Source organism: Halichondria panicea, chromosome 5, assembly GCF_963675165.1.
Source record: "Halichondria panicea chromosome 5, odHalPani1.1, whole genome shotgun sequence".
Classification (NCBI taxonomy): Eukaryota; Metazoa; Porifera; class Demospongiae; order Suberitida; family Halichondriidae; genus Halichondria; species Halichondria panicea.
In genome coordinates this window covers 4,774,757-4,801,612 of record NC_087381.1, presented here as the reverse complement: position 1 = coordinate 4,801,612, position 26,856 = coordinate 4,774,757, and the positions used below count along the sequence as shown (strand labels likewise).

The 26,856-nt window shown below is 40.4% G+C and overlaps 3 protein-coding genes across 16 annotated transcripts in view; all 3 read right to left on the bottom strand.

The window, feature by feature from the left end:
- The window catches only part of LOC135335879 (uncharacterized), an 88,729-nt gene that overhangs the window by 49,470 nt on the left and 12,403 nt on the right, over nt 1–26,856 (bottom strand). The window contains exons 6-17 of one of the 14 annotated variants that reach the window (XM_064531525.1): nt 22,648–22,731; nt 12,541–12,639; nt 12,388–12,492; nt 12,100–12,204; nt 6,506–6,604; nt 6,353–6,457; nt 6,196–6,300; nt 5,908–6,012; nt 2,694–4,969; nt 2,564–2,632; nt 2,064–2,402; nt 1,461–1,594 (exon numbers count right to left, since the gene is read on the bottom strand). The exons of 2 other annotated variants lie outside the window; for them this stretch is intronic. In XM_064531525.1, the coding sequence (XP_064387595.1) occupies nt 1,559–1,594; nt 2,064–2,402; nt 2,564–2,632; nt 2,694–4,969; nt 5,908–6,012; nt 6,196–6,300; nt 6,353–6,457; nt 6,506–6,604; nt 12,100–12,204; nt 12,388–12,492; nt 12,541–12,639; nt 22,648–22,731 (3,527 nt within the window). In that variant the 3' untranslated portion in view covers nt 1,461–1,558. Of the gene's footprint in view, nt 1–1,460; nt 1,595–1,697; nt 1,893–2,063; nt 2,403–2,563; nt 2,633–2,693; nt 4,970–5,907; nt 6,013–6,195; nt 6,301–6,352; nt 6,458–6,505; nt 6,605–12,099; nt 12,205–12,387; nt 12,493–12,540; nt 12,640–22,647; nt 22,732–26,856 lie in introns of those variants that run through there. 11 more of the 14 variants (XM_064531526.1, XM_064531527.1, XM_064531528.1 and 8 more) reach the window with 11 other exon arrangements.
- On the bottom strand, nt 12,889–15,888 carry LOC135335955 (uncharacterized). The gene has a single exon (XM_064531690.1). It carries the CDS (start codon nt 15,886–15,888, stop codon nt 13,831–13,833), a length of 2,058 nt encoding a protein of 685 aa, XP_064387760.1. The 3' UTR covers nt 12,889–13,830.
- On the bottom strand, nt 16,859–18,679 carry LOC135336031 (uncharacterized). The gene has a single exon (XM_064531798.1). The coding sequence runs from the start codon at nt 17,879–17,881 to the stop codon at nt 16,859–16,861; it is 1,023 nt and encodes a 340-aa protein (XP_064387868.1). The 5' UTR covers nt 17,882–18,679.

The window sequence follows — 26,856 nt, the reverse complement described above, 5'->3', positions numbered from 1 at the left end:
TATAAGTGTTACATTAACACAGGAGCCATAGAAAGCGCAACAAACTCTTACACTGTAAGTTTATAGCTTATTTCTTCAACAATGACTATGCTATTCATTTTCTTATGTCACAGGATATAGCTAGGCATTATTTATAACTACTGTGGAGTACTATGATCGTTTGTAGTCTTTTAGCTAGCTAGGAGAGCAAGTTTTGGTGTTGTGCTCCGTATATTCTCTTCTTTCTCCGTACACTCACAATTCCTCCGTGAAACTTAATGATAAATTATGACGAAAGGCCACACCTCCTCTAGGTAAATGTGGGCGTGACATCCTGTCATGCTGCAGGAATGCAATACGGGAGTAACTCATTAGCAAAAAGGTCAACCTATGTTGTACCTCCTCTGCTTCCAACCCTATATACTCTTCTCCATTTTTTCAAAATGTTTTTTTGCACTTGTATAAGAAGGAGAGGGATGGGAAACGCTACGTAAATAGCATTGACAATCTGCGTTTCGGTCAATGTTTTCTTTTTTATTTCATGCTTTTAGCTAGTACTAGGCTATAATCTAGCTACTGAGCTCCATGTATTAGCAATGGCTAGTGGAACAGTCACAACAAGGTAGCAGCAATAGTTAGCGAGACCCTCCAAGCAGTAAAAAGCAACTTGGACAGGTAAATTCTTGAGAGGAGCACTGTCTGTACCGTTGAGTATTCCAGTACAGTCACAGACATGATAGAGAATTATGGAAATGTAGCAAAGTTCTGTCGTAAATTACTGTGCCGATACGATAAACCAACGATATCAATGAGACATTTACCTACATTCAATCATTGATGTAACTTTCTAAATGGGTACACAAAAGTCTGCTTTTTAAAAACCAGCTTACTAAGACAAAAATGAACATTACTTACCAACCTATAGCCAAGTGGCTTTGATTTTACTTGCATACAATGCCCAGCTACTTAAGAAAGAGGGAATCATTAATATTTTGGGCTGTAGTCACAGCCTCTCCTTGTAGAAGGTACACAAAGCCACTAGATAGAGCTGAAACGGTAATACAACACTCAAAAAACTGCCTTTGAAAGTTTTCAAGCTCTTGGTGAGATACACAACGCTTCTATATGATGCACAGTAGGTGTGGATGCTCAGCACAGTACTAAGAGTCCCAGTGGGGAGCTGTGAATGATAGTAATAACATTTCCCGCTGGGTTGGCGGGGTGTCTAGAGCCGCAACGCGGATCAACCTTTTGGCATTACACAGAAGTGATTGTGCGCACGTGCTCCGTTTCCCATCCCTCTCCTTCTTATTATGTATGATGGAAGCAATCGCAAATCTGAAGAAGCGCTTTGTAATCCAGGTTGTAGTCGTTTGGAACCCTGTGCAGAATGTCCTGGAGATGGCTGTACTTGGAGCAAATGCTGGGCAAGAAACTTACTTACTCACTTACTTACTCACTTACTCAGTCAGACAAAGAGCAGTGAAATGTCGAAATAGTGCAAAATGACAATATTCATTCATTAAAACGTTCATGGATAATAAAATGAGAGATACAAAGAGATAAAAGGCTAAATAAACTATCTGTCTAGCCAGTTCCTTGATGTGGCCTTCCCCTGCAGAGATAGAACAGTTTGAACATGAGTCAAAATAATTGAAATATTGCTAAACACGGGCAAACCCACTGCCAATCCTATGTAAAACCTACTGATAATCGAGTTTGTTTAGGTAAAGATCAATAACACAACAAGAGTTAAACAGATGAAACAGATGTAGAGAGTGCTGGCAATTGGATACATAAAAAGCAAACACACAAACAATTAACAGTGCATGACATGTCTATTGTGTACAAGAGTCCTATACATAGCTCTAGCTTTACAGTCAGTCACTCTCAGTACTCATAGATCACTGGGTCTGCATGAAAAGAGTGTATTAGTGACTCAAGCACATGAATTCCTGGTATAAAATTATTTATGGGCTGGAAATTAATGAGCTAGCACACTGTATACAACAAGCCGCTTGCATGTCAACACTATAGCTGAATATGTTGGATGGAATACAATTAATCACTGCATAATAATATACCTGTTCTTTCAAGTACTGACAGATCTTGGTAGCAATCTCTTCCTTCCTCAGATCCAATAAGATCCTAATCAGTGCTCTGAAGGTTGCTTCGCTGGGTTCGTGACCCCTCCAGATTGACAAACAGTTGATCACTGTCACTTGATTGCCACTAACTTGAGAGATTTTCTTTACGTCAGCTTGTTCATTTCCAGTCAACTTAAGTCGGTGAATGTAGTTTTCAAAATCATCGAAGTGTGTAGATATGAGGGCAGTGTCTTTGTCATTGATTTCTCTATCCAATTGCTTGTCAGTGACTCCATGCTTGACCATCAACTCATGGAGGCTGGTAGTCCCTGGATCCTATATATATACACATACATGTAGCATACTCTACATGTTGAGAAAATAATACTATAGTTTCAAAACAACAAGCATGGTCTGGGGAAAACTTTACGTATATAAAATAAGAAGCACTCGTGAAAGTGGAGCCAAAAGGATTGTATATTATACAGACAACGCACCATTTGCTCATCACCACTGTTACTAAACACAGAGGGATCAATATCATCATGAGCCACACCAGCTAGGTCCTGTATGTACATGAATAGCAGTAGTAAAATCATAATAGGAGGTATGTTAAATTGAACTCACTAGAGGGTTTCTCCCAGTGAAGACGCTGTACTTGTTAAGAGTCTCCCTCAGACAGCTGTAAGTTCCCTCAGTCTCACTCCTCCACGTCTCAAGGGCCTGGACCATCTCCTGTCTGGGACTGACCGACTGAAGTTTGACATTAGAATGGCTAAGAATTCTTCTGTACATGCGACTGTTTCGAATTACTTGATCAAGATCTTTACTTTCGGGGTCGGTAATTTGGTTGGAACAATGGGATATGAAAGCTTTGGATATTTTCTCATCTTTCTTGGCATTCCTATCACTGTGGATACACTGTATGGTGGTTTGATCCAGCCCAGCGTACGGCTCAAACTGTAAGAGGTGCTTGAAGGTGAGGGCAATCTGTCGCATTGATTTTATCATTGTTTTATTGGAGGAAACAGCTGCTGCAATATCATTGATGTTGACCAGTGTAAGGTCAGAGGGATTTTTCAGAGGATGCTTGACAACTTGATTTAGATCAATCACTGATTCAATCACACTCACATTACGGCCAAAACTTTCAACAGTCTCACGGATTGTGCTCACAATTCTGGAGCGATGAATCAGACCTTCAGGTCGAACTGTGTCGGTGTGCATTTTGAGAACAAGAGATCGGCCATTTTCAGCAAGCTCAAGGTGTGCGGTGATCCCATCATCGTTGCACCAGCAGATCCCACTCTTCCACACAGAGCAGAATCTTTGCAGGGAAGGGATATCATGCTGTACTCTGCCGGCAGGGGCAAGTCGGAATGTGAACACTATCCTCAGAATAAGAACCTGAAGGCAGCGAGGATCTAAAAATTCGGAATTTTGAGATGTTTCGAGTATCCAACCAAAGTGGTACCTGATGCTTTGAGATTCTTCCCATGCTTGCTCTGGAGTTTCAATTCGAATAAGCCCTGGAAAGAAGAGGTATCGAGTGTCAGACTCAGGAACAAAAGCATCTCTGTAAGTGGAAGAAGCAATCTCCTTCGAAATGAAATCCAAGACTTGCTCGTCTATAATTTCAAAACACAGCTCTAAATGTGACATGTAGGCAATCAGCATCTCTATGTCGAAGCCATCGAATGCTTTCTTGAATTTTGACAAAGATACCACTCCAGTGCTTGAAGCTAGCTTGCAGTGCTGGCGAAAACTTTCAGGAGCAAACACGGTCCCAGTGACTGTGGACAGAAGTGTTGCTTGGTCAATCACTAAGAAAGACTTCTCTGGAGAGCTGTCATTGCGGAGAAACAATAGGAGACCACTTTTATGCAGCTGGTCACAGATCTGTACAAGGTGAGGGATGGTACTGGGAATAAAGGAGAGAATATTTTGCCTGCGTTTTGACAGAGGCCTGTGAAGATCGCTCTTAATTCTTGCGTAGACATTTCCCAACGACAAAGCAAGATCATCTTTGAAGCTTTCGGCAAGGTAGATATAAAAAGTGTGAGCATTCAGGCTGATGGTTTCTGGAGAGCGGAGAATAGCGGAGCTTTTCTGAATCTGTTTTCTTGTTTTTGTCATATCATTCGAATCAGCAAAGCGACAATCCATTGAAATAAACTCTTTGAACTCAAACTTTTGGAATTGCTTGATTACGGGGGCAAAGATGCTCTCTTTGGCTTGTGGATCTTCTCCCTTTTCTTTCACCTGGTCGGCATGGCTACCAACTACTATCACATGTGCTTTGCCTTTCAGATTGGCGCACTGGTTTTGGACGAGGGTCAACCAACGATTCATGGAATCAATAATCGCCTGCTCATTCTCTACAAGCTTAGCACAGAGGATAATGATGGGTGGTGAGGTTTGAACAGCATTCTCCAGAATGGCACAGTGGCTCGTGTAAAACTCTTTCTGGCCAGCAAAATCAAAGTAGATGATTCTCCCAAAATCTTTGGTGTATATTTCGTACGGTATGATCCCCACTGTTCTCGCATCGACGTCATCTACTGGTCTTGCCTTCTGGAATAGAGACCAAAACCCTTTTGGGCTCAGAATCGACTTCAACAGAGTGCTCTTCCCCACGCCACCATCACCAATGATGAACACAGACAGAGGAAGGTGTGGGGGTTGCTCAGAGGAGAGCTTTCCAATGAGCTTGCTGTGTTCCTTGTAGACATTGGCAGCTTTGGCTCCATGTTTCAGGAGGAGCTTTATGATCCTAGGGTCGTTGGCCAAATCGAGAGGTGTCTTGCCTTCTTCGTCGATCACATTCGGATCGCTGTGGCATTCTGCCAGAAGAAACTCCACTGTTGAATCTTGCTCATGCTTTACTGCTAGCAAGAGGACACCTGAATACATGCAGATGTGAATTATGGTAATTAAAATGTTGGTGAACTCCATAAGACACTAGTATAGTTATACATGCAGCCTAACTCAACTTGGTAATTTGCATAATTATGCTACTCAATCATGCATGTCCCAGCATAACTCTGTAGGTATTGGCTGCAACTCAACACGACGTTTATTCATAATTATATACATGCAAGCATCCAACGAAATAATAATTCTCATGTTACATGCATATGTTAATAAATATACAATTGTAAAAGAGTATAATTATGGAACTGAACAAGATATGGGTTGGTGGTTGATGGTGAAAGCATGCAGGTTGAGTTGGCATGAGCTCTCCAGCAGTACTTCACCAAAGCAATTCTTGTAAGTATGAAGGAGTCAATTGTACACACATGCACACACTGGAAAACAAACTAAAATTTGGATTATAATTTTACCACGGAATTACCAGTTAAGGATATTCACACAAAATTAATGTCAACCTATCTAGTGTCTTGTCTGAGATCCAGAAAAGGGTCACACTTTCTCTTTAACTATATAATTAACGTTTGATAAGAAAAATTTGTCCAGAAAGACCGGAGGTAATTGATGTTACACATACTTTTACGATCACCCCCATTTTTACCTAAATGGATTTTCCACAATCTGATATACCCTCCTGAAATTTTATACACAATACCATGCATATATAATTATAGTGAGTAAATTTGGCGGGTCACCAAATGCCAATGTTTAGCTTGATACTCAGTCCCATTATATCGCATGAGATCAATGATTCAGCATGAGTCAAATTAAAAACCGCCAATAACAGTGAATTCAAATTTACCTGCTATCGGTATTTATGTACAATTCAGAGTATTAGCCCCAAATTTATAGTTGCAATAAAATAAAACCAACAGGTCATTCACAACCGTGAAAATAAGATGGAAATTACTTGTTGCATCACAGTGATGAGTGATGGCGAGATACTTGACCACTTCCCAGTGTCCACCTTTGTAGGCAAGAGAGAGTGGAGTGTCACCAGACTTGTTGACTGTACCTGTACATGCACACATGCATGCATTAGTTCATATAGTTTGAACTCTATAATAATAATTATGTAGATTATTCTTTTTATTGTGATGCCACAACATACAATTATTATGCATGTATATATAGAATGCTATATACAAGGATGTGTAATATGCACATGTACGTACGTATACGTACAATGATAACTTACTTCTAGGATCATAATGATGCTCATTCACAAAGTACTTGACTGTCTCTAAGTGGCCATTAGCACAGGCCAGAGAGAGTGGAGTGTCACCAGCCTTGTTGACTGGCTCTGTGGAAGACCACCATCAACAACGTAACGTATACGTACAATGATAACTTACTTCTAGGATCATAATGATGCTCATTCACAAAGTACTTGACTGTCTCCAAGTGGCCATTAGCACAGGCCAGAGAGAATGGAGTGTCACCAGCCTTGTTGACTGGCTCTGTGGAAGACCATCATCAACAACGTAACAGTACTGATAAACACCTACTCTTTAGATCAACATGCTTGTTGATAGCCTTGATCATCTCCAGGTCACCACGGGAACACGCACTGGAAAAAAGGGTGTCTCCAGCCTCATTCACTGCAACTGTGGATACAAGCACATTGTAGACACTAGAAAAAATTTAACAGTGCTCATGCATTGTGTGGTAATGTGGTAATGTGATTTAGGAAATCACTAGAACGTAAACAGGATATATTAAGATATAATAGAACCTTCTGGTGTGTGCACACAAGATCGACTTTCACGAGATCAACTCCCATGCACGAGATCCAACATATACCAGATCAACTTTGCATGCGGTCAACTTTCAGTAGATCAACTCTATAGAATCAACTTTTCATGGAGTCAACTCGACTCCTGAAATCAACTCAAATCAACTCCAATCTTAAAATCCAGAAATTCACTATTTTTAAAGCTGTGTTAATTGACCTTTCTTTACTATATAGTACATGTGCCAGTTTGTGCCAAAGGTTGACAGGTATATTGAGTAGCCACTAAATTTATGCACTAATTTGCAACATCATGATGATGGCTCAATTCATCAAGACAAACCGAGGAGGAAAGAACCTTCAATTGGAGGGGTATATATCTATACAAAAGTAAGAGACGGAAATTATCAATTCTGGAGGTGCAAAAACATAAGGTGGTTGCCCAGCAAGAGCCACTTCTGAGGGTTTGAGTGTAGTTGTAAAGAACGAGCATGAGCTTGCCATCCAACTGGATGCTCCGAACATCCCAAGAGTTGATGAACTATAGGACTTTCCACTGGAACTACTTCAATCAGCATCAACCTAGAACCATGCAACAACCATGTTGAGGGATGGCATTCTATAGGGATGAAAAAAGTCATTAGCAACCCTCACCCAAACATCTTTAATTTAAATGGACATGCAGAGAGAGGAGGCAGTGACCAAAGCGAAGATTCAGAGTTACATTTTTGAAACTTCTCGGCTACAGAGACGCAGAATTAAAGAGAAGGAAAAGACACTGTTTGACCAATTTAACACAGGAGGCATGGCGTATATTTATCAGCCATTAAGAGCATCTCTTTTTTTTCTTTTTCACTTTTGTAAATAAATTCTTTTATATTTGATTCTTGTAATTGAGTTGATCCTATGAATTTGATCATTCGAAAAGTTGATTCTATAGAGAGTTGACCTCATGCAAAGTTGATCTCATGGGAGTTGATCTCATGTGAGGCAATCAACCTTCTATATGTTAGTAGTACATACTTAGCCTTGTATTATACTATAGTTATGCCTCGGTGCGCATGCGCAAGTGAGGTATACGGTCATGTGTGTGTGTGTGTGTGTGTGTGTAGACTGTTTCAGCTGCTCAAGGATCAATGAAGTGCAAGTAAGAGATGCTAGTCATGTTTTCTTGGCTTGGTATATTTGTGAATTTACAAAATAAAGCTTCGTTCTCGAGTTATGCCTATAGTTTTGCTTAGCCTTTTCAGAAGAGTCCATAGCCAAACTTGTTCACCAAGTGTTGCTACTCTACTTAGTAGTTAGCTCTGCACTAGAACGCTAGCTATTGCATGGTAGCCAGGGGCGTAGCCAGGATTTGAGAGAGGGGGGTGCTGGATGAATGGATTGTCTGAATTACCAGTGCGCTCCGGCGGTGCAAAATACGCCCCAACGGGGGGGTCTGGGGGCACTCCCCCAGAAAATTTTTGTTGTTATATGCTCTGAGATTGATTCTAACGCAATCTGGCTAAAGAAATGAGGGTACTGCTGCTTTGAGGGTACTGGTGGTTAAGCCACATCTTCATCTGAATTATGTCCTATAAAATGCATTGTTTTGAGTTGTGACAATTAAATCATGCAGCTGCTAACCAGGTTCTGCTTGTGAATTAGCAGGACAGGGTGGCAAGCCACTTGCAGTTTTGCAGTGCTGCTCTGTGAACTGGGCTCAACTGAAAGAGTGACATGATGATGATGGTGATAGCTGCTGAATAGTCTGCAACTCTGTGGGGGACCTTGGTCTGCTCAGCCCACGTGGCTTTGCGCATGTGCACTGGCTGGAATGAAATTTGGAGGTGGAGCTAGCTAGTTGGAGGTGGAGTTTTGAGTTGATCGCAACATAAGAGCTCATATCAGCTAGCTAGCTAGCTACATGTATAGCTTAGCTAAGGAACTTGTGGAGCAGAGTCTGAGGCCAGAGGGGGGTGCTGGAGCACCCTCTGCCCCCCTCTGGCTACGTCACTGGTAGCTGCAAGAGTGAGAAGAGAGCTGCAAGGCTCTGCTGACTTGCAGCCAGACTTGAACTTTTGGCATCGATCGTTTTTAACAACAATCATCGTCGATCATTGCCCACTCTTTGAGTTTCCCTGTGATTCTGGATTCTGCATGCAGCAAAATTTTAAATGTTCATCATGATAATTATAATCAATGTGTGCATAAAATCTAGCTATTAGTAGCTGTATATGTGCATGTAGCTTTGACACCTCCACCGAGGCATCAGCACCCACGGTGCTTTCTAGTGACTTCTTATTCTGGGAACATTTCCGTTTTTGTATAAATATCTGTGCACGTTTTATATCTATCAGAGTTCTAAGATATTGACTATACACAACATTACTAATTATACCATACCCTCGCAAATAATTTATATGCCCACCATTTTCTGTACGTTTACTGTAATATATAGATATAAAGTAAACTGCCGAATTTCGTCATCTAAGACAGTCAATAATCGTCAGCTATAAAGTGCATATAATGCACGAACAAAACGAGATTGATTCTAACTAACTGCACACACCAATAGATGGCTATGGGACTACTAAGTAACCAGCGAAAATTTGGATGGGCCAAGTCTCTTAAATAATGTCACCCTAAAAATAATGAAAGCACCGCGGGTGCTGATGCCTCGGTGGAGGTGGTGTCAAAGCTACTGTAACATAACATAAAGCTGCATACATTATAATTATATGATAAACATTTAATTTTGCTGCATTTTGAGTGGGCAAATCAAAGGGAACACTGTGCCAATATCTGCGATATGGCACAGGTCAAGCCTTGAACTGTGCCACTACAGCGGTTTTCAGAGTTCTTGCATTTGCAATGTCTAGAGCGGGTCACGTGAACCATTACGTAACAAGATTGAATTTCTACCTCATTCCAAACCGATTTTTTTCCAATACATGATTTAGGAGAAAATCAACCTTTGGAAATAGCCTTTGCAAGCCTTTTGCATCCCGCTGAAGCTATATCTTTGAGATTGTAAGCAGCTCAAATAGTTTTGTGAGCTACTATTAGCAACACGAGACTGGATGTCTGGAGCTAAGAGAGATTCTACTGTCTGTATGACTCATCAGCTTGCAGCAACACAAAATGAGTAGTCAGGCCGGGGCAAGCCACTTCAACCAGTTCCTTATAATAGTTCCTTATAATACTGGAAAGCTATACACTCCTATTTCAGACTTCTCTGATTAACTAGTAACGAGTAATTTTGTCTATAAAATTTATATTGAAAACTCAATGTACAAAAACTTGCCTGACTCAGCAATATTTGTGCTCCCGTGATGTTGTCCAACCTTAAATGTTTGGGAATATCACGTGACAAGTGACTTCCGCTCTAGACATTGGAGATGCAAGAACTCTGAAAACCGCTGTATCTAGATACTGGCATAGTATGGCTGAAGTTACCTAAAGCCCACCCTTCACCCAGTAACCTGAACGGTCCCTTTTATAGTATAACACTGTTAACAGATTCAGTGGTAGGCAGAAAATATTTTCATGCGTCTGGTGCATTCCACATGCAGCCACCACAAGTAGTTGAAACTAGTTGTCCTATATGTTATATATCCTATGTGATTGGCTAGCTATAATTGCGCATTTACTCCTCTACCATGAATAAAGTGGTCCTCCCACAGACAAAGGCCAAGAGTTAAACAATAACTTTCTGGAAAATAATCCAGTGCAAACCAGAGCTGCATAAACGCTCAAACCGAAACAATATAACTTCAATCAAAACAGTCAATAATCGACAGTCTAATATAACTGTATAGCTATACAGGAGACAGCTGCAACTTGATACATGTGGCACTCCAAAAATTTTCAATTGGCTACTTACTTTTCGAGATATTAGAACAAGTTTGGGGATGTGTATATATATAGCAATCAATAATCGGTGAGTATTTACCGTATTATTAGAATATTTTGCGGGTGAAAAACCTTTGCGAATGAGCCAAATCAGCAAAAAATTTTACCCTTTGCGATCTAACTATTGCGTTCTGGCAAGGATCGTGTGTATTTACTAGTAATAATTTAGGTTTTGTGGATTTTGTTGTTGCGAATTGATCAACCCTCGCAAAATTCGCAAATGTTTGATTCTCGTAAAACATTCTAGTAATACGGTAGTGTGCGCATGCATAAATCCTGTAATTCCAGTAAAATTCCTAAAAACAAAATATTTTAGCTGTGGGGGTTTCTACAGTAATGGATTATTACACATGTTTATAGAGGCGGATATAATTATTATCAGGAGATATTTTGCCCGATAATTGATTGGCCTGAACAATGATTGCTGACTCTATTATAATGGAGAGAACACGCACGCATAAACATGTACTGTAACAATGTACCGTATATAGCGGATAATTTTCATGAGGTAAAAAATTCGTTCAACTGGAAAACGGTGATTTTCGTGAGTAAAAATTTCGTTTTTAACTTCATTACTTGCACTACATTGCATGTGTTACGGTAAGCCATGCACGCCTACATTTTCGTGGGGAAAAATTTCGTGTAAGTCAGCTTGCCCACAAAAGAAATAGCTAGCAGGCTACGTATACAGAATAAAATTGCTACTTAGATAAGCTTGGTTCCCGGTTTGCGGTTCTACCTCGAGGATAATAAAGGATAATGAATCATTTTGCTCTCTATTAATTTTATCAATTTTATTTGGTTTTATAAAACGATCGATGCTAAAAATTTCAGTCTAAAATTAATGGCTGCAAGTCACCAGAGCCTTGCAGCTCTCTTCTCACTACCAATAGCTATTATTATATAGCGTTCTAGTGCAGAGCTAACTACTAAGTAGAGTAGCAACATTCGGTGAAAAACTTTTGCTACGTACTTACCAGTTAAAGATATTCACACAAAATTAATGTCAACCTATCTAGTGTCTTGTCTGAGATCCAGAAAAGGGTCACACTTTCTCCTACTAAATAATTAACGTTTGATAAGAAAAATTTGTCCAGAAAGACTTTAGTTCCGGAGGTAATTGATGTTACACATACTTTTACGATCACCCCCATTTTTACCTAAATGGATTTTCCACAATCTGTCTATTAGATATACGCTCCTGAAATTTTATACACAATGCCATGCATATATATAGTGAGTAAATTTGGCGGGTCACCAAATGCCAATGTTTAGCTTGATACTCAGTCCCATTATATCGCATGAGATCAATGATTCAGCATGAGTCAAATTAAAAACCGCCAATAACAGTGAATTCAAATTTACCTGCTATCGGTACTTATGTACAATTCAGAGTATTAGCCCCAAATTTATAGTTGCAATAAAATAAAACCAACAGGTCATTCACAACCATGAAAATAAGATGGAAATTACTTGTTGTATCAAAGTGATGAGTGATGGCGAGATACTTGACCACTTCCCAGTGTCCACCTTTGTAGGCAAGAGAGAGTGGAGTGTCACCAGACTTGTTGACTGTACCTGTACATGCACACATGCATGCATTAGTTCATATAGTTTGAACTCTATAATAATAATAATGTAGATTATTCTTTTTATTGTGATGCCACAACATACAATTATTATGCATGTATATATAGAATGCTATATACAAGGATGTGTAATATGCACATGTACGTACGTATACGTACAATGATAACTTACTTCTAGGATCATAATGATGCTCATTCACAAAGTACTTGACTGTCTCCAAGTGGCCATTAGCACAGGCCAGAGAGAGTGGAGTGTCACCAGCCTTGTTGACTAGCTCTGTGGAAGACCATCATCAACAACGTAACAGTACTGATAAACACCTACTCTTTAGATCAACATGCTTGTTGATAGCCTTGATCATCTCCAGGTCACCACGGGAACACACACTGGAAAAAATGGTGTCTCCAGCCTTCTTCACTGCAACTGTGGATACAAGCACATTGTAGACACTAGAAAAAATTTAACAGTGCTCATGCATTGTGTGGTAACGTGGTAATGTGATTTAGGAAATCACTAGAACGTAAACAGGATATATTAAGATATAATAGAACCTTCTGGTGTGTGCACACAAGATCGACTTTCACGAGATCAACTCCCATGCACAAGATCCAACGTATACCAGATCAACTTTGCATGCAGTCAACTTTCAGTAGATCAACTCTATAGAATCAACTTTTCATGGAGTCAACTCGACTCCTGAAATCAACTCAAATCAACTCCAATCTTAAAATCCAGAAATTCACTATTTTTAAAGCTGTGTTAATTGACCTTTCTTTACTATATAGTACATGTGCCAGTTTGTGCCAAAGGTTGACAGGTATATTGAGTAGCCACTAAATTTATGCACTAATTTGCAACATCATGATGATGGCTCAATTCATCAAGACAAACCGAGGAGGAAAGAACCTTCAATTGGAGGGGTATATATCTATACAAAAGTAAGAGACGGAAATTATCAATTCTGGAGGTGCAAAAACATAAGGTGGTTGCCCAGCAAGAGCCACTTCAGAGGGTTTGAGTGTAGTTGTAAAGAACGAGCATGAGCTTGCCATCCAACTGGATGCTCCGAACATCCCAAGAGTTGATGAACTATAAGACTTTCCACTGGAACTACTTCAATCAGCATTGTTGGATTCTTCATGCAACCATACAGACTAGACTATTACTATTGTTGAGATTGACTGCCAATAAACATTTTTATATTTCATATAGATCTAGTAAATTCACAATAAGCCAGCAAACTATACAAAGACAGCAACTCAAAAACCAACGACTAAAAAGGTAATGGATGGACAACTATTTATAAGAGTCAGGTCCCAGGGGGGTGATCGAGAATAATTCTAGAATGATCCAGAAACAAGTGTGAATAAACAACCAAAAGAAAAACTGTGAATTACACAACAGCGTAAATGTATGGTATGACACATGATAAATAGTACATCAGGATAAAACAGGATAGAACAGGATAAATCATGAACAATCACGCCAGTACACATGCCAACATACCGCCGGCCAAGACCGAATAGTCTTAAATATAGTTTCAAAACATTTCCTTGCATATAAGTTCATCTTCAATGTTGTTGTTCTTCACTTGGTAGTAGGAGTGCGAGCTTGTTAATCGGGCGTTTGTATACACCATTTGAAGTCTTGATGGTTGCCACACGAACTAAACCATCGTGTCCGGTTCACCCCAATCACTCTAGCCAGTGGCCATTCGTTGAGTAGAGGGGAATCTTCTTTGATAACGACCATATCGCGATTTCTGGTGGAGTGTTTCGAGTGGTATGGGGTTGCAGATAATTGCCTTCGCCCACCAACACGTAGCAGATTGTAATTATCAACAATTGGGTTCAGTGTGAGGAGTGAATTAGACTTAGATAGTGGTTGCTTGCTGAGTATGTGCTCAATTTCCGTCTTGAAATGAGCCGCTTGGATAATCTTAATCCAATAGTTTTCTGCTTCTTGGAGCTCTGACATGGTCAGAGGTGTAAGAATTCTCTTGGAATGATCCTTGAATCTGCTATTTTTGATAAAGCGAATGATCCAACAGGTGACACGCTTGAGTTGGTTGAGTTTTGAAAACCGATCGACTGGAATCACAGGTTGGGGGAATGTTTGTATGACCACTAATGAAATCTCTGTTCCTTCATCATCATGGTTGTTGGGAGTAAGTGTTGGCCAATTGGTTTGGTCTTGCTTGAGCCAGTCAGGACCGCTCCACCAGAGAGGGTGATCTAGCAATTCAGAGGGGTAGAGGCCCCTGGATGCACAGTCAGCAGGATTCTGGAGTCCATTAACGTGTTTCCATTTGTCTGGTGGCATCAAGTCAAGGATGGCTGAGATCCTGTTGCCCACATAATTCTTAAAACGCTTAGGACTGCCGTCCAGCCAATTCAGCACTACTGTGCTGTCTGTCCAGGCATGTATGTTAGACAATGGTATGCAGAGTACTCGTTTGACGTGGTGTAGCAATTGAGAAAGTAGATGTGCACCACAAAGTTCGAGCCTTGGAATTGAGAGACGCTTGATCGGCGCTACCTTTGTCTTGGATATTACCAGAGAGATTTGATGGAGACCAGAAGTATCTGTGAGACGAAGATATACAACAGCAGAATAGGCTGACTCTGAGGCATCTGAAAAACCATGGAGCTGGGTGGATACAATTTCTGTGTCTGTGTCGAAGTGGCAACGGGAAATGAGCTTGTGAGATAGTTTGGGCAATTCGGTCCGCCATTTCGACCAGATGTCTTTGATATGCATTGGAACTGGATCGTCCCAATCTATTCTCTCCTCCCATACCTTCTGCAGCAGAATCTTCACCTTGATGGTGGCAGGTGAGAACCACCCAAGCACATCAAATGTCTTGGCGATGTCTGATACTAGGGTTCGTTTGGTCAGTGTTTCAAGTGGAGGTGGTTTGGCAACAGTGAGTCGAAAATGATCCTTCTTTGCGCTCCACTCAATCCCTAGAGTCTTGGTGTATTCATCATTGGTGGGTAGCAGTTGTAGTGGTTGACTGTCTCTGAGCTCGGGAGATATGTTTTGTAACACAGTGGTGTTGTTAGAATTCCATTTCCTGAGTAAGAATTCTCCCTTTGCAAAAAGACCATGTAGTTGTTGTTGGAGCTCAACTGCTTCTTCAATCGAGTTAGCACCTGTTAGACAGTCATCGACGTAGAATGAAGTGTTCACTACGTTTGCAGCTTGTGGAAACTCAGTAGCATGATCAATAGCATTTTGTTTGACTGACATGTTAGCTGCAAAAGCAGAAGCAGAGACACCAAATGTAATTCTCGTCATTCTGTAATCGACTAGAGTGTTGTCGGGCTTGCTGCGCCACACAAATCTGTGGAGATCCCGATCGGGTTGAGTCAGTTCAACAGCCCTGTACATCTTGCTCACGTCAGCTGTGATCGCAATCTTGTGTAGTCGAAATTGTAATAGAACATCTATCAGTGGAGGGTGTACGGTGGGTCCGACCAACAGTGTGTCGTTCAGTGAGACGCCGGTGGTAGACTTGGCTGACGTGTCAAATACAGCCCTGATCTTCGTAGTCGTACTGTGCTCCTTGTGAACAGCATGCATTGGCAAATAAAACACATCTTCATTTTGTTTCTGTAAATCAGCAACTGGAACAATTTCAGCATGATTCAGGTCCATATATTCTTCCATGACAGCAGCAAATTGTGAGAATTGTTCCTTGGAGCGTAAGGTCCTTTCTAGGGATAGAAATCTGCGGACGGCTTGTGCTCTGGATTATCCAATCGATTTGGCATGTGGATCCTTGGGAAGTGGGACAATAAATCGACCAGTTTCTCTACGAGAGTGGTTTCTTTCAAAATGGTGAACAACAGTGCGTTCTTGTGGGGAGAAGTTTGATCCAGTTTTGGTGCTTTCTTCTATTTCCCAGAACTTTCTCAGGATGTCATCGCCAGAGGTAACAGATACATGGTAATTAGTGATCTTGTTAGGAGTAGTGGAGAGTTTTCCTGTCTTTCCAGCAAGTACCCAGCCGAATGCCGTTTCAAATGCTACAGGGGATATTGATCTAGTTGGTCCCTTCCGCCGGCCCTGCAGTAACACCTCAGTGTAAATATCAATTCTTCCAGGTTGGCCAAAGTCTGGGTCAGAGAGGTTCAAATCGGATAGGTGCTCCCATTTCGAATCAAATGGAGTGGGTTGCACTGGTAAGTCACAGGTGACCCTTGGGACCACTATCGCAGTGACTGGCATCTTTTCATTTGGTGAATCGGTCGGTGAGATATAGAAAGTGGAGACTGAGTGCAGTGGGGAGTTGTGAGATATTCCCGCTATTCCAGTGATCTCAAGATTCTTCGATGATCTTTGTAAGTTGAGAGATTGCACCAATCGTTGCGACACAAACGAGGTTGACGAACCAGTGTCCAGTAGACCACGTGCTCTGATCTGAGAACCATTGGGAGCATGGATTAACACTTGGCAGGTCATTAAAAGCGTATGTGAGCCCGATCCAACCTGTCCAACATTAGTAGATACAATGCTGGCTGTGAGAGATTGCTCGATCGTTGGAGGGTCCTTGGTGGTTGACTGTGAGTCAGGAGGTTTAGCATCAGGAGGTTTAGCATCAGTGTGCAACAAAGTATGATGAGTTTTTTGACACCTTTTACACCGATGAATACTTGTGCAGTTTCTCATGGAAAGAAACTGCACAAGTATTCATCGGTGTAAAAGGTGTTCTGAAGCAGTTCAGGCATAAGTTGTTGGAACGGATAGTTAGCAGCATTTTGTCATGGGGTAGGTTCTTGAACTTGGGGCAAGTGTATAGAGGATGTTTCTCAGTCTTGCACACGACACAAACAGTAGCATTCACCTCAGACACATGTCCGATATGAGATGGAATCAATCTGGGTGGTTTTCTTGAGTCATTTCGAACATGTTTTCTTTCTTGGGTAGAGCAGGTCTCTGCAGCTTGGGCACGGAGGTTGAGAAATTCCAATATAGCCTGGTAATGAGGTACGCTTTTTATGGCTTGGCTAGTCTTTTGCCATTCAAACATGGTAGTTTGATCGAGCTTTAGTTCCATCATGGATGTGATGAAGGCTCCAGAGGGATCTTGGTCCATCGCCTTGAGGGCGCGCAGGTGTTGTTGAACGGTATCGTGAAGACGTCTCAATTCTTTGCCAGAACCATCTTTAAGACTTGGGGCTTCACATATCTTCTGGACGTGGGTTTGATGAATTAGCCTTGGTCGGTCGTATCTCGCCTTGAGCGATGCAATTGCTTCCAAGTACTGATCACCCGATTGCGACAATCCTTCTATGACTGCCTTTGCAGATCCATCCTTCAGGGAATGGCGAAGATAGGCCAGTTTCTCAGCATTGCTAACGTCCCTGCGGCTGTGTATGGACACATCAAACTGTTCCCAGAATGTTTGCCAACTGAGCAGGTCACCATTGAATGTAGCTATTTCAATTTTGGGAAGATTGACTCCACGAGTCGGAGTTTCTGGTGTGGTAGGGACGAGAGCTTCGGTACTAGGGCTGTAGAGAAGCCTCTTCATGGTGACAGACATGTCGAATATCAATTTCTCCTGCCTCTTGATAGTATCATTTAGGGGGTCAGAGTCATCCACGGTGATCGATATCACGTTGTTGCGAATGTCAAATAGTTCTCGCTTGAATTCCATGAGTTGTTCTTGGTAGAGGTGCACCAACGGTACGTCATTTGGGTCGGCAGCGAGTGCGTAGAGATATCGTCTCCTATGGCAGTGAGTTTTGCCTGCAGTTGTGCCAACTGGCGTAGAGCGAAAGTACGTCCATCAGTGACAGTCGAGATTGGTGCCGCTGACAGCACTTGTAGCCTAATAGTCAAGTCAGTTACATCTTCATCGTGACGGTCCAGTTCTTCTTGTTCAGGTACTGTAGCTTCGTCACTTTCCAAGGCATCAATAATGGCCATGTGATGACTTCTGTAGTCAGCATCGTAGGTCTCTAGCCTTTTCAAAAGTTGTGCAGCATGGCTCACAACAATATGATCGTGTTCTGCTGCCTCCAAATCATTGGTCTTGTTTCCAAGCTTAGTTATGGACGATTTTGTTACTCCTCTTCTTCGTCGAAGGGTTGGTAAGTCAGCCATTGCAGTGAAAGGCTGGTGTGGTTTGAGTTTGAGAATGAGTTTGTATCACTGTTCGTATCAACGTAGTGCACACCTAGACAAATGAGCACCTTTGTGCAGTGAATTTGCACCTGTGTACTAGTCGAACAAATCAATGCACCCTTGTGCAGTCGATATAGATGAACACCTTTGTGTAGTGGATTACACCTCTGTGTTAGTCGAACAAATCAATGCACCCTTGTGCAGTCGATAGATGAACACCTTTGTGTAGTGGATTACACCTTTGTGTTAGTCAAACAAATCAAAACAAATCGGTGCACCTTTGTGCAGTTAGACAGACGAGCACCCCTTGTGCAGTGGATTGCAGCTGGTCGAGTCGAATAGAGAAGATTTCAACGAAGAACCAGTGATAAACAGCTTGATTCTCTGCGTATCCGGTTGGATTCTTCATGCAACCATACAGACTAGACTATTACTATTGTTGAGATTGACTGCCAATAGACATTTTTATATTTCATAAAGATCTAGTAAATTCACAATAAGGGAATAATACCAGCAAACTATACAAAGACAGCAACTCAAAAACCAACGACTAAAAAGGTAATGGATGGACAACTATTTATAAGAGTCAGGTCCCAGGGGGTGATCGAGAATAATTCTAGAATGATCCAGAAACAAGGATGCATGATCAATGTGTGAATAAACAACCAAAAGAAAAACTGTGAATTACACAACAGCGTAAATGTATGGTATGACACATGATAAATAGTACATCAGGATAAAACAGGATAGAACAGGATAAATCATGAACAATCACGCCAGTACACATGCCAACAAGCATCAACCTAGAACCATGCAAAAACCATGTTGAGGGATGGCATTCTATAGGGATGAAAAAAGTCATTAGCAACCCTCACCCAAACATCTTTAATTTAAATGGACATGCAGAGAGAGGAGGCAGTGACCAAAGCGAAGATTCAGAGTTACATTTTTGAAACTTCTCGGCTACAGAGACGCAGAATTAAAGAGAAGGAAAAGACACTGTTTGACCAATTTAACACAGGAGGCATGGCGTATATTTATCAGCCATTAAGAGCATCTCTTTTTTTTCTTTTTCACTTTTGTATAAATAAATTCTTTTATATTTGATTCTTGTAATTGAGTTGATCCTATGAATTTGATCATTTGAAAAGTTGATTCTATGAGAGTTGACCTACTGAGAGTTGACCTCATGCAAAGTTGATCTCATGGGAGTTGATCTCATGTGAGGCAATCAACCTTCTATATGTTAGTAGTACATACTTAGCCTTGTATACTATAGTTATGCCTCGGTGCGCATGCGCAAGTGAGGCATACGGTCGTGTGTGTGTGTGTGTGTGTGTGTGTGTGTGTGTGTGTGTGTGTGTGTGTGTGTGTGTGTGTGTGTGTGTGTGTGTGTGTGTGTGTGTGTGTGTGTGTGTGTGTGTGTGTGTGTGTGTGTGTGTGTGTGTGTGTGTGTGTGTGTGTGTGTGTGTGTGTGTGTGTGTGTGTGTGTGTGTGTGTGTGTGTGTGGACTGTTTCAGCTGCTCAAAGATCAATGAAGTGCAAGTAAGAGATTCTAGTCATGTTTTCTTGGCTTAGTATTTGTGAATTTACAAAATAAAGCTTCGTTCTCGAGTTATGCCTATAGTTTTACTTAGCCTTTTCAGAAGAGTCCGTAGCAAAACTTGTTCACCAAGTGTTGCTACTCTACTTAGTAGTTAGCTCTGCACTAGAACGCTAGCTATTGCATGGTAGCTGCAAGAGTAAGAAGAGAGCTGCAAGGCTCTGCTGACTTGCAGCCAGACTTGAACTTTTGGCATCGATCGTTTTTAACAACAATCATCGTCGATCATTGCCCACTCTTTGAGTTTCCCTGTGATTCTGGATTCTGCATGCAGCAAAATTTTAAATGTTCATCATGATAATTATAATCAATGTGTGCATAAAATCTAGCTATTAGTAGCTGTATATGCATGTGCATGTCTATAGCTTTGACACCTCCACCGAGGCATCAGCACCCACGGTGCTTTCTAGTGACTTCTTATTCTGGGAACATTTCTGTTTTTGTATAAATATCTGTGCGCACGTTTTATATCTATCAGAGTTCTAAGATATTGACTATACACAACATTACTAATTATACCATACCCTCGCAAATAATTTATATGCCCACCATTTTCTGTACGTTTACTGTAATATATAGATATAAAGTAAACTGCCGAATTTCGTCATCTAAGACAGTCAATAATCGTCAGCTAAAGTGCATATAATGCACGAACAAAACGAGATTGATTCTAACTAACTGCACACACCAATAGGTGGCTATGGGACTACAAGTAACCAGCAAAAATTTGGATGGGCCAAGACTCTTAAATAATGTCACCCTAAAAATAATGAAAGCACCGCGGGTGCTGATGCCTCGGTGGAGGTGGTGTCAAAGCTACTGTAACATAACATAAAGCTGCATACATTATAAATATACATTTAATTTTGCTGCATTTTGAGTGGGCAGATCAAAGGGAACACTGTGCCAATATCTGCCATATGGCACAGGTCAAGCCTTGAACTGTGCCACTATCTAGATACTGGCATAGTATGGCTGAAGTTACCTAAAGCCCACCCTCACCCAGTAACCTTAAACGGTCCCTTTTATAGTGTTAACAGATTCAGTGGTAGGCAGAAAATATTTTCATGCGTCTGGTGCATTTCACAGCCACCACAAGTAGTTGAAACTAGTTGTCCTATATGTTATATATCCTATGTGATTGGCTAGCTATAATTGCGCATTAATTACTCCTCTACTCCTCCCACAGACAAAGGCCAAGAGTTAAACAATAACTTATGGAAAATAATCCAGTGCAAACCAGAGCTGCATAAACGCTCAAACCGAAACAATATAACTTCAATCAAAACAATCAATAATCGACAGTCTAATATAACTCTATAGCTAACAGGGAACAGCTGCAACTTGATACATGTGGCACTCCAAAAATTTTCAATTGGCTACTTACTTTTCGAGATATTAGAACAAGTTTGGGGATGTGTATAGCAATCAATAATCGGTGAGTATTTACCGTATTACTAGAATATTTTGCGGGTGAAAAACCTTTGCGAATGAGCCAAATCAGCAAAAAATTTGACCCTTTGCGATCTAACTATTGCGTTCTGGCAAGGATCGTGTGTATTTACTAGTAATAATTTAGGTTTTGCGGATTTTGTTGTTGCGAATTGATCAACCCTCGCAAAATTCGCAAATTTTTGATTCTCGTAAAACATTAGTAATACGGTAGTGTGCGCATGCATAAATCCTGTAATTCCAGTAAAATTCCTAAAAACAAAATATTTTAGCTGTGGGGGTTTCTACAGTTGGATTATTGAAACACATGTTTATAGGGGCGGATATAATTATTATCAGGAGATATTTTGCCCGATAATTGATTGGCCTGAACAATGATTGCTGATTCTATTATAATGGAGAGAACACGCACGCATAAACATGTACTGTAACAATGTACCGTATATAGCAGATAATTTTCGTGAGGTAAAAAATTCGTTCAACTGGAAAACGGTGATTTTCGTGAGTACAAATTTCGTTTTTAACTTCATTACTTGCACTACATTGCATGTGTTACGGTAAGCCACGCCTACATTTTCGTGGGGAAAAATTTCGTGTAAGTCAGCTTGCCCACAAAAGAAACAGCTAGCAGGCTACGTACAGAATAAAAATTGCTACCTAGATAAGCTTGGTTCCCGGTTTGCAGTTCTGCCTCGAGGATAATGAATCATTTGCTCTCTATTTACCAATTTTATTTGGTTATAAAACGATCGATGCCAAAAGTTTAAGTCTAAAATTAATGGCTGCAAGTCAACAGAGCCTTGCAGCTCTCTTCTCACTCTTACAACTAGCGTTCTAGTGCAGAGCTAACTACTAAGTAGAGTAGCAACATTCGGTGAAAAACTTTTGCTACGTACTCTTCTGAAAAGGCTGCTAGGCATAACTCGAGAACGAAACATTATTTTGGAAATCCACGAATTAAAATCCAAGAAAACATGACTAGAAACTCTTACCTGCACTTCATTGATTCTTGAGCAGCTGTAGCAGTCTACACACACACACACATACACACACAAACACACTACCGTATACATCTCGCTTGCGCATGCGCACCGAGGCATAATAATGCACATGACTGTACATTATATACAGGGTTTCATCTTCAAACCTCCCCCCCCCTCAAATATTTAATCCTAGATTAAACCCTGATATAATATACTATAGTCATATTTCACAATAATTGTATATCTGAATTTCATTACCCAATGTTAGCATATTCTGGAAGGCATCCTCTACGTTGGTTGAGTCGAAAGCTGAGGTCTCCATGAAGAGCAGTCCGTTCTTTTCTGCAGAGGGAACAATATTGTCAATATTATGTCATGTTTGTATAATCAGTATAATCAAGAGTTCATTAGGAAGAGTACGCAACTTCACTTAAAACCATAGGGGCGTTTCTCCAACCTTATGTAGCAACCACATGCTGTTGTATAAACTGTGAAATCAAATTTGCAATGAATAACATAGTGATGATTGTGATAAAATTATCACTAATGTTATTCATTTACAACTGCCAGTAGGAAAGGCAATGAAAACATAGTTACTAATTGCCTTTCCTGCTAGTTGGGGTTACAACACCCAGTATCTGTGACTAAGATTGGAGGAATGTTTTTGTGTACAGTCTATTGGAGTTGCGTATACTCTTCCTATAATGAACTCTTGGTATAATGCATGTATAAGAACTCCCCGAACCTCCTTGGAATGTGGTACATGTATTGCCCATGCATTCTTGTCCAATTGCACAATCGAGCTTTTTGTTAAAATACACTAGACTACTACGAGAGCAGAGGCACTAAGTTATGAACATTCAATTGCATTTACATTGTACATGTCCATACAGTAACATGGTACAATTATGATGGTCATAATTATAACGGTCATAACTGAATACTCAACCACAGACAGATTAAGGTCTAGCTTTATATTGTTAATTAAAAGCGGTTAGCCAGTATATAGCTTTAACTAGGATCAGGCACTACTCTTGTAGTACTTTTAACGTATTTCCTATATAATTATGTTTAAACTGTTATATCTCTGCAGGGAAGGATCACATCTGAAACTGACTGTATATACAGCTAGTTTCTATAGAGTGTTTTGTATGATCATATGTTGTGATATTCAAAAAACGTTCACATTTCTTTAAAAGTGCACTATTATCGCACTTTACTGCAAATGAGTGACTGACCAAGTGCATGCATGGGTAAGTAATAAGTAAGGTTCTTGAGAAGATTTTCCTCCTTGTACAAACATCTTCATGATATTTTGCAATCAGTTTCCAAACCACTATATACATGCAGTGTTGGCCATGGGCATTTTTCTCAGATTTGCGATCGCTTTCACGAGGCACATTATATACCTCTCAGGCTCGATTTCTGCTACCTAGAAAATTCCGCCATCTTTATGTGACTCTTTTAAGACTCAGGGTTGGCCTCGAATCATGCATCATTGCTCAAAGAGAGTGGCTAGTTCTCGAGAAACACATTGTGACTACAGATGAACCTCATGCAGCTACTTAGACAACTCTGTCTTTCAAGTTATTGTATTCCCAATTCTCATAGGTTCTTCTAAGTTATCGTCTTACTAGATCTACTCTGTCTTCCTAGATTCTCCTCTGTTGCACTCAGTTACTTAGCTATTGTCTATAGAGATTCTCATCTAGTATCGTTATAATAATATGTACATGTGAATTACTAGATAACTGTATATAAATTATGACACATAAAATAAAGACATAGATCTAATTATTATAATGACTAATATAAACAAGAATGAGAAGATAATATAGCAGTCATGCCTGCATGGTTGATTTGATAAATAGTATCTGGTCCTTTAAACATCATGCACTATAACACCTGAATAACTGCAAACTTACGAAGGCATGCTATACCGGTGCCCACTAACTCTAACAACTCTCTATTCAACAATCTGACCCCCAAAAAGCATGGGAACAAGACCCACAAAAACATTTGCAATGTGAAAAAGTGCTGGGAATGGCCGGGGGAAAACACCAAAAGCATAGAAACAACATGCAAGAAAGCAGATGACACAGCATAGCTCCAATCCGTTACAACGTCATTCATATATGCATGTATAGCTATCACTGTAAAATATGATGTGTGCATAGTTTTCACGCATAGTGCGTGACTATTGTGGCAAATGTGTGTTTTTTTCTGCGTTTTTCCTATAGATATATAGTCACGCACTTACGTGAAACCACACATCATTTTTTATAGTGTAGTATTAGCGCCTCTCTAAAATAATTGAAGAGATGATAGACTGTGAGTCTTCCATATGCATGTCAACAATTACATGTATTTATTTTTATTATGGATGTGTATATAATTATAATTATGCCTAAAACTCATAATTGCATGTATACTTTGCACAAAATGCACGGTCAATGATCATTATGTCCCACAAATATTGTCAAATGCATGTATATACCCCACCCTCGCGAAAATACGCCCACCTTTTTCTGCAAGAAGTTAGGCTTATTAGGGGACTGGGCGTTTAATCGCGAACAGCGAATTGTCATTCGAATATACACCCACCCGCGGCCTCAAGTCGAGGCTATACTTAGCTCTATGACAATTCTTTATCAATTTAATTTCAGCATGAACATTTCATTGACAACAACAATGTTATAGCATGCACGAGTATATATGATTAAAGCATGATAAGAATGAACATGAAGAAGTGGATAAACTGACTCTATTCGTTGCTTGTCAGATGTAGCAGCAGGAATTTCCCGAAGGATGGACAAAGTTGTAGGTCATACTCCTACATGCAGAGCTATCAGGTACTTTGTTTCAGCAAACCAAGGCAAGGTATAACCTGCAAAATTGGCCTGGGTGATTCTCAGCTTTGTGTTAATTGTTCCCATGCATTCTCTGCTATAGTTGTTCCCTGTATGCATATATACATCTTCAAGGGCAAACAGATCCACATGCACAGAGAAAGTTATATGTCTGATCTTGGTCCAGCAAGGAGTATAATTTATAGTCTAAACTAAAATTTTTCTTTCTTCATAATAGATGAACATGTGGCATTTAGCTACTGTGCACATGCTCAAACTCTTCATTCTGGGTGGGCATATAATCGTGTCAAAATACCCTTGTGCAAGAACTTCGAAGTAAAAGAGGGGATGAGCATTTATTCAAGATGGGCTTATTTTCGCAAGGGTATACGGTACTAATTATATGCGGCATGTATAGTTAAATGAACATCCCCATGCAATGCTACGATTGGCCGGGAAAACCACAAAAAAACAACTAGCGAAAAAATTTTAATGACGTTTTAACGGAATGGAGCTGTATACTGTTGGCAAATGACCGCTTTTTTGTTTCTTTGGTGTTTCCCCCCGGCCAATCCTAGCAATTTTTCACGTTTTTGTAAGTATAATTATATATATATTGGGTTGTGCTTAGATAATGAAAGCACTGTGGGTGCTGATGCCTCGGTGGAGGTGCCAAAGCTACATAACCTACTAATAATAATATATAGCTAGCTTTTATACACACATTGATCACGATTATTAAACAGTTGGCTTGCTGCATGAAGAATCCAGAATCACAAAGAGTGAGTATAATGATTGACGATGACTGTTGTTAAAAATTATCTATGCCAAAAGTTCAAGTCTAAAATTAATGGCTGCAAGTCAGCAGAGCCTTGGAGCTCTCTTCTCACTCTTGCAGCTACCAATAGCTAGCGTTATAGTGCAGAGCTATAAGTACTAATTAGAGTATAGCAACACTCGGTGAACAAGTTTTGCTACGCACTCTTCTGAAAAGGCTGCAATGGCATTCCAAGTAGGCATAACTCGAACGAAGCTTTATTTTGCAAATCCACGAATTAAAATCCAAGAGAACATGACTAGAAACCTGTAGAAACTCACTTCATTGATCCTTGAGCAGCTGTATATATCAGCCTGACCGCACGCACGCACGCACGCACGCACGCACGCACACACGCACACACACACACACACACACACACTACTATCTATTTTGACTAATGCCTTGTGCTAATTCTAAGAACCAAAATTAGAGGTTAATGATTGTTTTGTGCTTGCCACCTAGAAGAACCACATAGACCCATCCCCATTATCAGATACTACCACCACAAAACCTAGCCCAGACAATACAGGCCTGTACCTAATAAATTAAGCCTCCCTCAAGGTCAGATTTAGTTTACACAAGTACATAGCCATGCACAAGCTATAAGTTGAAGTATTACAGCAGCCAATATCAAGTCTAAGATAAGTTCTATACTTTATGTCAGCATTACCTCAAATGTGAATATAGCTTACAATCAGCATGGCCCCAAGTGAATAGCTTCCAATAATTATTCAGTACTAGTTGTTCTGAATGCAACAGATGAATGGGGAGGGTTGGTGCACCGTTAAAGACTCTTTA

Coding starts and splice junctions, on each gene's coding strand:
- LOC135335955 (XM_064531690.1), bottom strand. CDS start 15,888: ATGGAAGAATATATGGACCTGAATCATGCTGAAATTGTTCCAGTTGCT.
- LOC135336031 (XM_064531798.1), bottom strand. CDS start 17,881: ATGGAATTCAAGCGAGAACTATTTGACATTCGCAACAACGTGATATCG.